The sequence below is a fragment of the Zonotrichia leucophrys genome, chromosome 4, assembly GCF_028769735.1.
Source record: "Zonotrichia leucophrys gambelii isolate GWCS_2022_RI chromosome 4, RI_Zleu_2.0, whole genome shotgun sequence".
NCBI classification, from domain to species: Eukaryota; Metazoa; Chordata; class Aves; order Passeriformes; family Passerellidae; genus Zonotrichia; species Zonotrichia leucophrys.
In genome coordinates this window covers 28,459,316-28,473,304 of record NC_088173.1, presented here as the reverse complement: position 1 = coordinate 28,473,304, position 13,989 = coordinate 28,459,316, and the positions used below count along the sequence as shown (strand labels likewise).

General features: G+C 39.8%; 1 protein-coding gene across 1 annotated transcript in view; it reads left to right on the top strand.

Moving 5' to 3' along the window:
* Positions 1-13,989, top strand: part of COL25A1 (collagen type XXV alpha 1 chain) — a 300,860-nt gene that overhangs the window by 208,285 nt on the left and 78,586 nt on the right. The window contains exons 8-10 of the mRNA XM_064710946.1: positions 1,772-1,843; positions 2,723-2,830; positions 5,888-5,923. Of these exons, the coding sequence (XP_064567016.1) occupies positions 1,772-1,843; positions 2,723-2,830; positions 5,888-5,923 (216 nt within the window). The remainder of the gene's footprint in view (positions 1-1,771; positions 1,844-2,722; positions 2,831-5,887; positions 5,924-13,989) is intronic.

Sequence of the window (13,989 nt, the reverse complement as noted above, 5' to 3'; positions counted from 1 at the left end):
GTGCTATGCTAAAGGCAAGGATGGGACTTAGGGATTTCCTTCTCTTTAGGAATTCACTGCTCAAGGTTTTGGCTTTATCAGAAGGTTTAATTCACGCCCTACCAGGCAGCTCAAGAAAGGTGTTGAACTGAGAGCAAAATTCACCCCCTTATAGTGTGACAGCAGGCCACAATCACCACACCCTTCTCTTTTTGTGCCAGTACAGTACAAGTTCTGCACATCTCAGTAGAGTAGTATATGAGAAGCCATATGTGGCATATAGCGGCTGAGGATATGAAAATACTGCTGTGTATGTCTTGAAAACTTTGACCATTATGTAGTACCCAAGATCTAGCAGTAGATTTATGTTCAGTGTTCCTAGTTGTTTATGTGCTACCAGTTTATGTGCTGAATGTCATATGTTAAACAGAATGTGAGGAGCAGGATATTAGTTATGCAAAGCTCTTCAGAGCATACTGTCATTGCTGTCAGCTTCTGCAGCAATCCAGAGTCAAGGCTTTCCACATAGATCTCAAAGTGCCATTGTACATTTCCATTGAAAGTGGCTCAACCATCTGCTGGCTGATAGTCTTAACAATTTTCAAATGATCATAACAATTTATTGTAACTTTAACAAGAGACACCTTCATGGGATTGCTCCTTCTAAAATCTTGATATTCTCATTGTGAAGTATCAGCTTGCCTCTGCAGTGCAGTGCAGACCTCACTCTGTTTCCCATATGACAGAGAGGCCATTTCCTGTCTGTTGGCAGTGTGGGGTGTACTAAACGTGGTGTTTGTTCTGTTCATGTGTCAGTAAATGGTCTCTGTGATGTTTGTGTCGTGCTGTTCTCGTACCATGTTGTGCTGTGTCCCTAGGGTCTCCCAGGCTTCCCCACAGTTGCTGCTCTGCACAGTAATCAGATCCTCACCGTCAAGGTTTGTGGCTGACATGTACCTGTTCAGTCAGGTCTCTCTGTATCAGCATAAAAGTGCACATGAAAAATTGTTTTTAGCATGGAATACCAGTGAATTCTTATGGTGGATCTAAGCCAATCCTCACTGCCTTTGCATTGATCTAAGTACTCCTGATGCAGAGCATGGAATCAAATCTATAGCTGTGTACCCCTGGAAATGCTTACATTCCCCATGGTCTTGGTCAGGATTTTATTTTCAGATGAATTTTTCCTGTGCTGCTTCCCTGAGGCATACATGAGTGTGGAAAATGTCAGTGAACTCTGTACTGGTTACACATGGAGATAGATATTTGTGTTAGATATCAGAGGTTTAATCTGTACATCCAGATTTTTTCAAAGTGGATTTGCAAATTAAGCAGGAAACAATCTGGTCAAGCTGGAACTTCAGACCTTATAAAAATAACACCATTCTTCATGGCACACTATGCTGGTTAGAAAATCTGACTGAAAGTTGAACTGGTGCTTTGTCTCTAGAAGCTTTGCTGAAAGAACAATATATAAAAAATACTGATTTTTAAAGCCTGGGTAATGAAAAAATTAATACAAATGCAGAATTCTCATGCAAAATCTGGGGAGAAAACAGTTATATATTCACTGTATATGGTTTAAATCATAGCAGTATGTCCTGTACAACAGAGGTAATCTTTTTCCAAAGTAAAATGCACAGTTTCTTTCAGGCATAAGCACCAGTTCATATTATAAAAACTATTACAAATCTAATGAATATGTCTTTATTTCTTTCTCGGGCCTTCTGATGTCTATTCTTCAATTCTCTCATCTCTGATCTTCAACCTTTGACCTCACCTGCCTGATCAGATGGTGTTTCCTAAAATCAATCATGGGTTTCTCTCTGCTGATCAGCAGCTCATTAAACGCCGCCTCATTAAGGTAGTGCTTCATCTCACTGGAGTCTGGTTCTTCTTTACATTCAGTTTGCTCTTTGCTGTACCTTTTTGTCAGATGCCTTCTTTAGCAGGTTGTTCACTTGAAAATGCTTTGAAATGAAGCAACTGTTAATGGTATTAAGAGTTACAAGACTATGGGTGGCTTTGCTAAGTGGGCCATGTTTGCCAGCAGCTTTTTTTCCAGCAGTTTGCAGGGATGTGCTGGAAATAACTAAAGCACCATTTTGGGGTGTCTTTTCTTTTTTAGAAGGGAAGGTAATATGTTTTGACTACTCTCTTGAAAATTGACTTTAGCAAATTAATAGGTAAAAATGAAGAGAGTTAGCTAATTGTCACTATAAAACAGCCTCCCAAAACAGACGGGAAATTATGTACAACTCCATCAAGAGGCAGTTATTTTCCATGCTCAGTTTTGTAATCTACCCATGTATCATTCATGGGCTTGGAAAATTACTGTGCAAATCTGTATATTCTCAGATGCAACTTTTCTTTTTCGCCTCAGCTTTGTTATGATTATGCAAATCATGAAGCAAACAGATGCTTATCAAAAACAGTCACTTGCTCTGGAGAACTAGATGAGTAAAATATATCAAGACCATCCCAAATTTTGGCATATGCGCTGTGGTAAAAAAAGCAGTTTAGAATCTGAACCTTCCGCTCTGTGGCTGATTGCACTGGACCTATACAAACTGTTAGTCTTCAAGGCAAAGTGCTGTTTCTGCCATAAGCAGTGAAGAAGCCACTGTGCAGTTCATGGCAGCTTCTTCCAGCCTGTCTTGCACTCTTTATAGGTGAATTGATGTGTTTTTTATGTGGTTGATGCCTCTAAAGCCAATTTTGTGATGAGTTTTTATTGGTTTAGGGGGACCAAGGACAGGCTGGACCCCCTGGACCTCCAGGGCCACCAGGACCCAGAGGTCCCCCAGGAGACACCGGCAAAGATGGTCCTCGTGGGATGCCCGGCTTAACGGTGAGTTACTCTGCTGCTGCTTTGGTATGCGCCTTTCTCTCAAGTGTTTGCCAGCAGAGTGTCAAAGACATTTTCTGAGGTCACATTGGCAAGTAAGACATGTGGAAGCTGAACCACAGGCAAGTTTCAGGGTGTACCTGAAGTCCCACACACACAGAACAAGTGTATAGCAGGGCCAGAAGTACCGCCAAGGTTCCTTGCCTCCCACCCCTGGCAGTTTCCCTACACTTTCTAAGGTTTCTCAGTCACTCACTGATGTTTAATAGCTGTGTGAGGAGAGTCTGCCCCTTTCCACGAGTAATAAATGTTTCCATTCAAACATCAAGATAAAACTGAATATGAGGCCTCATAGCATAGCTTGACTTCTCACTTCTTAATGGTTTTACCTCAAAAGTCATGGAATAAAGTAATAAACTGCTAAAGCTGCCCAGGGTATAATGAAGTTGGGAGTTAGATTCTGCCATTTTTAAACAAGAAGACCAGTACACTTTTCTTTGGCTCAACCACCATATTTCATACAGCAGAATCCAGTATATTGTGTATTGTTTGTTTTAGGCATGGGATGAGTCCCACACTTTTTAAACAGATGTCTAAACACATGATTTTTTAGAAAAGTATGTGTTTTATTTTAGTTTTATATTTTGTGGCCTCCTTAATTTTTATTCCTTTGAAAGAAGTAACTATTTCACCATGAATGGCACTGTGTTATCAATGTGGAAATGGAATCACAGGAAGGAGAGAGTAATGAAAAATGAAATGGCACGTGTACAGATGCACACACATGTTCACATCCATGAAAAGTAAAGGTTGTGGCCAGGAAGGCACATGGGGAACCAGCAAGGTGAGGAGCAGCACTGGAAACAGAAACTGGTTTCTTGAAGAAAAAGCATCACTTGTTATATGACACCAGGACAGCATAAATTTTTTCCTGCAAGGCCTTTTTTAGCTAAAACTGAGAAAGAAAATACCTACACTCCTGTTCTAACCCTGTTCAGGTATTAGCTGTCTAAATGTAATATAGCATGAAAATAGTGAAATGCTGCTAAAATTTTCTGTGAAAATCTAGCAAAGCTGGCTGGTTCAGATATCTAGGATTCTAGAACTGCTGCTGCTGTTGTTGTTTTGGATTGGCTTTTTTACCACTCCTGCCCTCATAAGTTCTAGCTCAAGGTTATGAAATGACATTAGAAGTCTGTAGCTCTCATGACGCTTTACTTGGGCAACCTTCTCATTTCTTGTTAGTCCTGTGGCACATCAGGCTCTGGGCCTCTTCTAGGTCTCCCTTGTGTTCATTTATTGTGGTTAAATGGACTGTAGTCAGCAGAGTTGGTGCTGGTTTGATCTAGTAAGGGCAAGACTGAAACCAGAATCCCTTTCTGACTGCAGTGATAGTGTTTTAATAGGTCACATACATAGATAGGGCTGGCAGAATCAGCTGGCCTTGCTAGTTACAGTGTGGCTGCATGTGGCTTTGTGCTTTTAGCGAAAGGGTCATTAGTGACTCTCATAACAGGAGAGTCATGCATTTTATGCAATGAGGTCATTTCATTTTATAATAGTTCTGTAGTGATTTTGACTTTAGATGGCAAGAGAGAGTTTCTTTTTATAGTTTTTAAGCTGTGGCTATCTTAAGCCCTATAACATTATGGAAAATCAGTTCATAGTACTGCTTTAGAATCAGATACAAACAAGCCCTCAGGTAAAAAACATCCAGTTTGCTGCCCCTTGCTACTGTTCTGTACCCTCAGGTTAATGTTCCTGGCCCTCAGAGGGCTTGTTCCTCCATGGCTGTGTGAAACACACAAATAGAAGAGCTGTAAAGGGAGAACTTAGCTGAGAGGGAAGGACAGCTTTGTCTTTGAGGTGGAGACTTGTGTGGACCTGGTGAGCTGAAAACAGCAGCTCCACTCTACTGTGAGCTGGGGGCTTGCAGCATCACACAACTATAGGAAGGTGTCCTTCTAGTGACCAATTAGGCAGACATTGCCTCTTTTGCTGGGTTAGACAAAACAGGGCTTCTCTTCCAGCCTGTCCTTCTCAAGGAAGAAGATTTACAATTGCCACAGCTCTAAGATGGTGTTTTGGGGCAGTGCCTGGCCAGGAACATGTGCCTCCATGGTTTCTTGCTCCCAGCAAGAGCTCCTTGGTGTGCTTGCAGATGCTGCCTGTGTGCTTCTGAGTGCAGTGCATAGCCAGAGAAGCAGCTCTGATTCTTTTCAGTTGCCAGGAACAACGACATGAGAACAGCTCTCATCAATTTTATGACAGGCTTTCTTTTATGACAAAGCTGCTAAAGAGGACCCTGGAGCTGTGCTGATACAATAGTGCATGGACTGCCCTGTGCTCAGTTGGGTTTTCAAGGGAGGGATGTACAAACCAGACCACTAAAATGATAGGAGCTCTGGGTTTTTTGGATGGGTATTTTTAGCCCATATTTTATGACTGACATGTTTTACTATATATGTGTTCATATGGGAAGAAAGGGGAGAAGATAAATTCTGACTGTATGTAGAGTTGTGCCCACAGAAAGAGAATACACTGGGGAAATGATGGGTTACCATTTTGAAAGCCAGTCCAGGTATTTAACAGCTGAGTAATTATTTCATGGCTTCAGAATATCAATATTCATGGTTTTATGGAACATGGTAATTGACAACAGTAAGTTCTGCCTGCTGACTGAGGTGATGATACAGACCAGTAATCTTGGAATATATAAACTGTGGGATGCAGCATATATGTAAAAATAACCTTTGTCTGTGTCCTTTAACATAGTGGAATGGAATACTGTGTTTAGAACCAAGGGACAAGAGTCAGAAGACCAATACTTTGCTCTTGACTTGAGAACTATACCATTACACGATTGTGAAGTAGTACTTCTTAAGATGTCTGTGATTTGGAGTACCAGGTTAAAAAGCAAAAAATTAATATGTTTAATGTGTAGTTAGCTGCCATACATGTTTTAAGATGGAAATTTTAAAGATATTTTGTATTACTAGATAGAAAACTGGATTCAAGATGTGTTGCTGAAATAATTCACTCTTTTTTTTTTATTTGAAGGGTGAACCAGGAAAACCAGGAGAACAAGGATTGACAGTAAGTATCCTTCCAGTTTTCTAAGAAAGTACAACATGACATATATCTTTTAAAATGAGAAATTCCAGAAAGCTTTATGGCTGTGTATTTCCTGACCTTCCCTTGTCACAGGCTATTTGAGGCCTTATTTGTGAAGAAAACAGAAGGAAGGAAATGTCCTCTGTTAAATATGGTCATCTTTTACATAAGGCCAACTTCTTTAAGCTCGGAGAAGCACAAGGAAATAAAAAGCTGAGGGCACAGTAAAACAAAAAAGAACCAAGCCAGGGTTTTCCACTTCCTGGCCCCCTCTTCACACTGGCTCTGCAGCTGAGCTGTTTCTACCTTGAGACCATTGAGCAGCAGAGGAACCATCTGCATCTTTTACAGGCCAAAATTCAGGCAGTCTCTCTGGCAAGGGCTCTGGACCTTTGCCTGACAGAACAGTGAAGAGGCAACAGTGAAACTGTCAGAAAGTTTTTCTGTTCTGAGGTTCCTTTTTTTTTCTTCTGTGTGTGTCAAATACTTCCGATTCATTTGGAATTAAATTGAAGCTCCACTGGTTGTAAATCAGCTTTAGCCACAGGTTAAGGCATCATAAGTTTCTGCCTGTCACATATTCCCAGAATGGTGGAACATGCAATGCTTCTTCTCCCTTAAGATCTCTCTAAGCATGGTCAGTTTTATTTTTATGAGAGATGACAGATTGTAGCTCAGGGCATGTGGTTTTGGTTCCTGAGTGCTTCTGAGGAGGACGATTATCCGTAATAATCAGCTCAACAATCAGTGCAGATATGATTGCTGTCTGAATTTGTGAAAAGTTAAACAGGTGTGATGATATTTTACCTTGACAAATTGAAAAACATTTTCAATTGACAAAAGCCAGTATCTTTTGAAAGAAAAAAAATGAAGATTCTGAGACTTGGGACTATCTGCTGTGATCAGGTAGTTGAAGTTCTGTCCTTTTTCTTTTTGCTGTAATGGTTTATTAATTTTAAGATCAAAACCTCCCAAAGGTACAATTTCATGTTAGTAGCCTGCTGCTGGGCTCTTTTTTACTCTGTTCTTTTGGTTTCTGAGTGCCTGTGAAGAATAGATACAATAGCTAAGAACCGAACGTTTTGGTTTGTTTTCTTGTATTTGGAACATTCTCCAATTTGACTTCTGGACAGAACTCACTCAGGTTCTGCAATAGTGTCCTTCTATTGAACACCAGATCTGCAGAGTCATAGGATCCTTGATGGCTTTTAATCCACCACCTTGTAGTCCCCATGTTCAGAGCATTCCCACTGCTCTAACGTAACCATCTGTGTATAAGAACTAAAAAATACTACTACTCTGTTTCTCTAAATGCACATATGTTTAGATAAGAAGAAAAGGTGTTTAAAAATCAAATCAGCAAGCTTGAGTTGGAGAAAGATCCCAGATTATATGAATTTCCAGCTCCAAATGTCTGCTTCAAAAGTCAGTCTGACAGTTTAAATGTTAGGTTATGTACAGATCAAGTAAAGAGCATCAGAGTGTCAGAGAGGTAATTAGTTTCTTTTTATTCTTCTTGGTGCTTCTGACATACGCTTTATGCCAGTACAGATTTGCAGACTTCTCTGTGGAAAATGTTACAATTATTCAGGGACTGTTCAGCTGTTTCTGACAACTTCCGTCATGCATTTCATGTATTTCCATATTGGAAATTCAGATACTGCTCCAGGAACTGATTTCCCAACAAGTATGTTAAAATATTGCATTGCTAGAAAAAATAGTATATTATGTGGTGAGGAGCACAGGCCTTTTTCTGCCTGAGTTTTTTTTTGTGCATTTTTGTGCATTTTTCACCTATTATCTTTTCAAAGTAAAGGAAAACGGGGATCTCTGCCCAGAGAAGCTTCTGTGTTACTTCTGCAGGAATTCTTTTGTATGGACTTGCCTCTGTTTCACCCCAGGAGTCTCCAGTCTGAGTTAGCTTCCTGTTTTTCTTCTTGATGAAATTGAAGCTCAGAATTCAATGAGATCCAAAAAGTACTACCCGTCCTGTCTCCCAAAAGTCAGTATGTTGGAGTGTGCTGTGGTTTCCTGCTTGCCCACCTGTCCAAGGCCCTTTTCAGTAAGAAGAAATTACTGTGGCATATATTCTGATTCTTCCTCCAAGATAGAGGTGGGATGCTGCCAAGAAGAGCACTAAATGCTGGAAGGGGATCCATACAGTTTGGGTGACATGCTGAAGGTTGGGAAGATGAAGGCTATTTGTGGCCTATAGGGTCACACTCTCTGAGGCTTTAAATCTCATGCTGCTGTTCAAGTTAAGGATAGCAGCAAGCCTGACCTCTGGATTATAATGATGGAGACAGAACATTCTCCTCTTTCAAAAGCATTTTTTACACCTGTATTTGGTAGCAAGCCTTGGTATTTCTAGATGAATGTACATGATATTGATAGAGCTGGCAAATTTAGTGTGAACCTGTGAACCAACAATGGCATAGCTTGAAATTACTTAGTTTTCTATTTGCTCACAAAAGAAGGGGAATAAATTTCTTGAAGAGTACAAGATGTTGCAACAGAAATAGGTGGCAGTGTTTTCCAGCTTGTTCCTCAGGATGTACCACGAGCCTGTGACACACACTGAGTAATGAGTGACCTGCTGTATGAATCAATACTTAGAGGTAACCAGGGCAACCAGGAAGCCTCAGCTGAAATGCAAAGAGCAGATTTATTTCATCACCTTGCTGGCAACACCAGACACTGGAGACACACAGAGACCCAGCTTTGTTAGGCTCAGCTCATCCTAGTGCACAGAAAGGATGGGGTGGGGCTGCTGCTGGCCCCAGTATATCAGAGGTTTCCTGCAGGAGCCGATTATCACAAGGCTGTGCTTCTGTGCTCACTCCTTCTCCCAGCAGACAGAGGGCTCAAGCATGTCTGTGATAGGGTGTTGTCTCCACACAGGAATTCTGCTTCTCAAAACAGGCAGAGGATGAACAACAGCAGACATAATAACTGGAGTTTCCCCGCACGAAAATGCTTAGTGTTCCCAGCTGCAAGGTCACTTTGACTGAAATTATTTCATCCTTAACAAATCTTGTGGGTTTAACCCTTTCCTCCCAACACCTGCAACAATGTGTACCTTGATTTACAGAAAGTTGAAATTATTTTGGTGCATTTGGAATTCTGGGAATGTTCATGTTCTTCTTTCAATGAAACAGAAAATCCAGTGACTCTTGTGAAAAGATGGCAATTTGCTGCAACTGAAAATCTGCTGCCATGTTTTTCTTCTGATTTAATGAAGTTCTGTGTCTGTAAATAAAAAAGAAAATGATGTTTCAGAGGGATGTTTTGAGAGAGGGCAATAATAACTTTTCTCCCTCTCACACAAGAGAGTTTTGTTTTCACCATATACAGAGAATGACAGTGTTGGAGTTCTCTGACATGAATTCTGCTTTGGCTCAAGAGAGTTCATCTTTGAGACAAGGAATGGTCTTTCTTTTTCCCTATTTCCATTGTAAAAAAGAAAAGTGTGGGTTATGGCATAGTGGTGGGACAATTTAGGATGTGGGAGATTCTGTTGTTTCTTAAAGGAGTCTCTGTTAAAAATCATTCCAGGTTGTTCTAGTGCCAACATGCTTCTTTTGCTGGTCTGTCCTTGCAGTTGAGATGTTTGGGAGAACTCTTTGCAAGGGTTTTTGACTCTGTATGTTGCTGTGTCAGGAAGAATATGTTTGCTTTTTGAGCCAAGAAATTTCAGTTTCTTTTTAGGTGAGATGGAGGTTTAAGTTATAAAGATGTGACTGCATGCCTCTTTAATGTTAGAAGAGAATGAAAGAATGACTTGCAGTTTAAATTTTTGTCTGGTTTCCATGACATTGGAAAGCCCTGCAGACGTGCTTTCTTCAAGAGTTGAAGATATCATTGCTCTGTGCAGAAAGGATTAAGAGAATTCAGGGGGAGGCCAAGCAGTGGGTGACCAAAGGGATTAAGTTCTGAAATATTATGTGGAACTAGAAAAATGTGTGCTACTCAAGAGAGAAGGGCAGTAGTTTCCGCAGCTTTTCAACCTTTTCAGTTAAAGCTGTGTCCTGCTCTCATAATTCATCCTGCTTTCCCTGCCATTTGTCTGCAGTTCTTGGTGATAAGGACTCTTAAGTACCATGCAAGAGTTTTTGCAGTTTATTTTCTCATTTTCGGAGTGAATAATAGATGGGTTTGTGATTTCTTTCTACCCAAGAATTAGGATTTCTGGTTGCAGACTATTAATGAGAAGTTAGAGTCAGTGATGGAAAATATTAAAGGCCGACACTGGCAGATGGGCATGTTCAGGTTCATAAACTGCAGTGGGATGGAAGGTGTGCATGGGATGGTTTTGTTCCTAATTTCCATTTAGGATATCTTTTTTTTGTGTGCTTTTATGCATACATTATTTTAAACTAGTTCATATTACTAAAAATATGGAATATTAAAATATGCTATGTTTTCAGCTCCTTTTTTCAAAAGTAAATTTAAACATGTTTAGTGTACAACCACATTTGTCGGTGAAAGAAAACCTCAGTGTATTATTTTCTTCCCCAAAATGGGCCTTAAAGACATATAAGTAATTTTGCATATGTTTTACATGAACAGAACACTCCAGAATAACCAGAGAACTCAGGTAAAGGTGCCTTTTGCAAAAGAAATCTATACTATGATTATTAACCCAAATGCAAAATCCCTCTGCTTTAAGATACATTGTTTTCCTAAGTAGTACTTTTGTGCTTACACAGACTTGCTGGGCATCTGTTCAAGAAAGTAAAACATAATGTTATTGCTTTCACTGGTTATTCATAAAAAGGAGGATGTTCTTCCAAAGGATATAGCCGTATTTGTGTAAGACAGTGGAAAAGTGTAACCTTGCAGTGAAGTGTGTGGAATGTCACATCTTTAAAATGAATTAATACTATTTTTCATCTTAGGTTAAAATGAACTCTCAGGGACCAGGCACATTGTCTGGGAAGTTCTGCTGGTTTCAATCCAGCCTTTCAGGCTAGTGGTCAAGGCCAGATTCTCAGCTGCTGGGAATCTTCATAGCTCCTCTGGGAAGCTGCTAATTGTGATTTTGTTTTCAATGGCCAGAGTTCTGTAGGCACCTTCTTTGTTTTATTCTGGTAGCATGTTCATAGTAAATTTTATAAGGTGTTGTCCTTAAGCTGTTTAGCTGCAAAAGTTTATGAGAACTAGCAGATGAAATGGAAATTCTCAGCCTGTGCTTTTCACAGCAACTATTCCTTTTTTGCACCAGTACAGTTGCACTGGGCTTAACTTGCTGGAGATCTCAGGGAAAACAGTCAGGCATTTTGTAACTTCTGCACTTTGGTAATGGCTGCCACAACAATGACTAGAAGAATGAAGATAAGAAGCTCTTTTTGAGCACTAATTAACAGCAGCACTTTTCATCAATTAAGGCAGATAGCATGGGAGGGGATCGCTCCTTTTTAAGAAGTTATAAGAATTTTTTCATCAAAGTAATCTCTTTTCTTAACTGATCATTCTTATATCTAGGTGATGCATCAATGTTACAGTACTGAACATTTCAATACTAGCATTCTAGAAACTGTAATCTTTATGAAACACTCCTCAGCCATGCAGGTACATATTTTCAGAGTTTTACACAAAGGAAATGGGATCCAGACACTGACTCCACTGAAATGCAGATTCATGCTTTGTGTGAAACATGTGCTTTGTCTTCATGTATATTTGCTAGTTCAGATTTCCATTTTCAGTTCTTTTTGCCATTGGACTGGTAAGAAATTGGTTTGTGGGGAAAAAGGAAGGGATCATCCCCTCTATTTGGCACTGGTGAGGCCACACCCAGAGTGCTGTGTCCAGTCCTGGGCCAGTCACTCCAGGAAGGACATTGAGGCACTGTAAAGTGTTCAGAGAAGGGCAGTGGAGCTGCTGAAGGGTCTGGGGCTCAGGTCCTCTGAGGAGCAGCTGAAGGAGCTGGGGCTGTTTTGCCTGGAGAAAAGGAGGCTTATTGGGGGACCTTCTTGTTGTCTCCAGCTACCTGAAAAGGAAGCTGCAGCCAGGTGGGTTTGATCTCTTCTCCGGAGAAACAAGTGATAGGACAAGAGGTAAGTGCCTCAAGTTGCATTAGTGGAGATTTAGATTGGCTATTATGAAAAATTTCTTTGTGGAAAGAGTTGTCAAGCATTGGACCAGACTGCCCAGGGAAGTGGTTGAATCACCACCCCAGAGTTATTTAGGATGTGCAGATGTGGCAGTCAGGGACATGGCTTTGTGGTGGACTTGGCAGTGTTAGGTGAACACTTGGGCTCAATGATCTCACACATATTTTCCAATCGAAACAGTTCCATGATTCTGTTCTAAATGTTTAATGATTCTTACAGGCAGCAAAGGGAAAATCTCCGTTCTCAGCAACAGTCCTGGAACTTCTTTTGTTTCATAGAAATACAGACACAATACTTCCCAGAGGTGTTCTGGTTGCAAAGAGCTTTTACTTTCATAGAAGGTATGGAAGTAAAAAAAATTCTTCTGGTTGTTTTGTTGCTCTTCTGTTCTGGTTTTTGGGGTTTTCTTGTTTGCAAGGCTTTGGAATAAGAGAGTTTTTGTATGACAGTGTATTGCACCATTGTGACCTATTTTGCTGTATAACTTATTCAGTGTACAAAACCATTCATGTTTTCATTATGTTTTTGTTAGGCATTTTCATTTGGTGTTTGTGCTCATTGTCCATGAACTCTAACACCTTGTAAAACAAATCATTATTCCTACTCCAGACCTGCAAATTGAAAATGCCCCAACTTTTTAATTCATACATTTCTTTAAACATTAAGCAACGGAGTCTCTAGAAATTGAATACAAAAGTTGCTAATGTATCACACCCTGAATTGCTCTTTCTCTCTCTCTTTGAAACTGCAGCTTTAACCTTTGCAGGACAGAATTTTCTTATTTTCCAGCTTGCTAAATCATAGGGAACATGTGAAGTGTAGAAAGAAAATGTAACTCTAACATTAGAAAGGAAGTGTAGTAAGAATGCTGGATCCCAAACTTTGTTTTACAACACATGGGTAAATCTTTTCAGTTGGGTTTGATTTTAGAGGGGGTGAGGGTGGGTTGGGGTTTGTTTTCTTGTTTGTAGGGTTTTTTGTTAATTTTTGGTGTATTTTTGGTGGGGTTTTTTTGTTTTAATTTATCCTGAATAGTTACTTGTTAAGGACCAACTGAAATGTCCAACTTCATTAAATTATTTCTATAATGCATAGACTTGACATGCTACAATCTCTGGAGCTTTGGTTTGATTTCCAAAAACAGTGATTGAAGAATGGCAGGTCACAATGGAAATATTTTACCTTTTAAAAAACTGCAATTGCATAGAAGACTTTTGTGCACATTTGTATTTATCCTTAGTTACCCAGTTTTCCAAATGTTTAGATATTATCAATAATTCTCCTTTTCCAGAGGAACACAGAGGGCAGTTGAATTTCTTTGGTGAAACACACCTCACTTTTCATCGTCCTAATGTAGAGTTACGCGAATGAGAACCGAATTCAGTGAAGGCCTGCAATGGGTTGTCACAGCTGCCTAGCTGGTTTACTCAATTGGACATGATGGCAAAGGGCTCTTCTGAAATGTTCATGATGGTTGAAAAAGCAAGAACTATATTTTATTTTTATATATTTAGTTATCTTCCTATTCTGGGCTATTCAAGACTCCTTGCAACCAAAATTTTCAGCCTTCTCAATTGCAGTTCCTCTGTGAATATGTGTCAATTTGAGGAAAAGTGGCATAATCCTGGAAAACGCTGAGCAGTCACTTTGTCTGAACCATTTTCACAAAGTTTCTTTGGAATTCTTGAAGCCTAAATGCTCTTTATAAAAAGAGCTTTTTGACACGAATTGCCAGTAGTTTAGGAGTTGATTCTGAGCATCCCATTGTGGAAACTCTGGCAGCTTTCAATAATGCAGGCAAAAGTCCAATATTTGCTATCAACATAATTTGTCATTGATCAAATGTATCAATGTATCAATGATACATATATATATCATATATATGTATATGTAGTTAGGAGGTGAAAGAATTCTGTACTTCTGGGATTGTTTTGT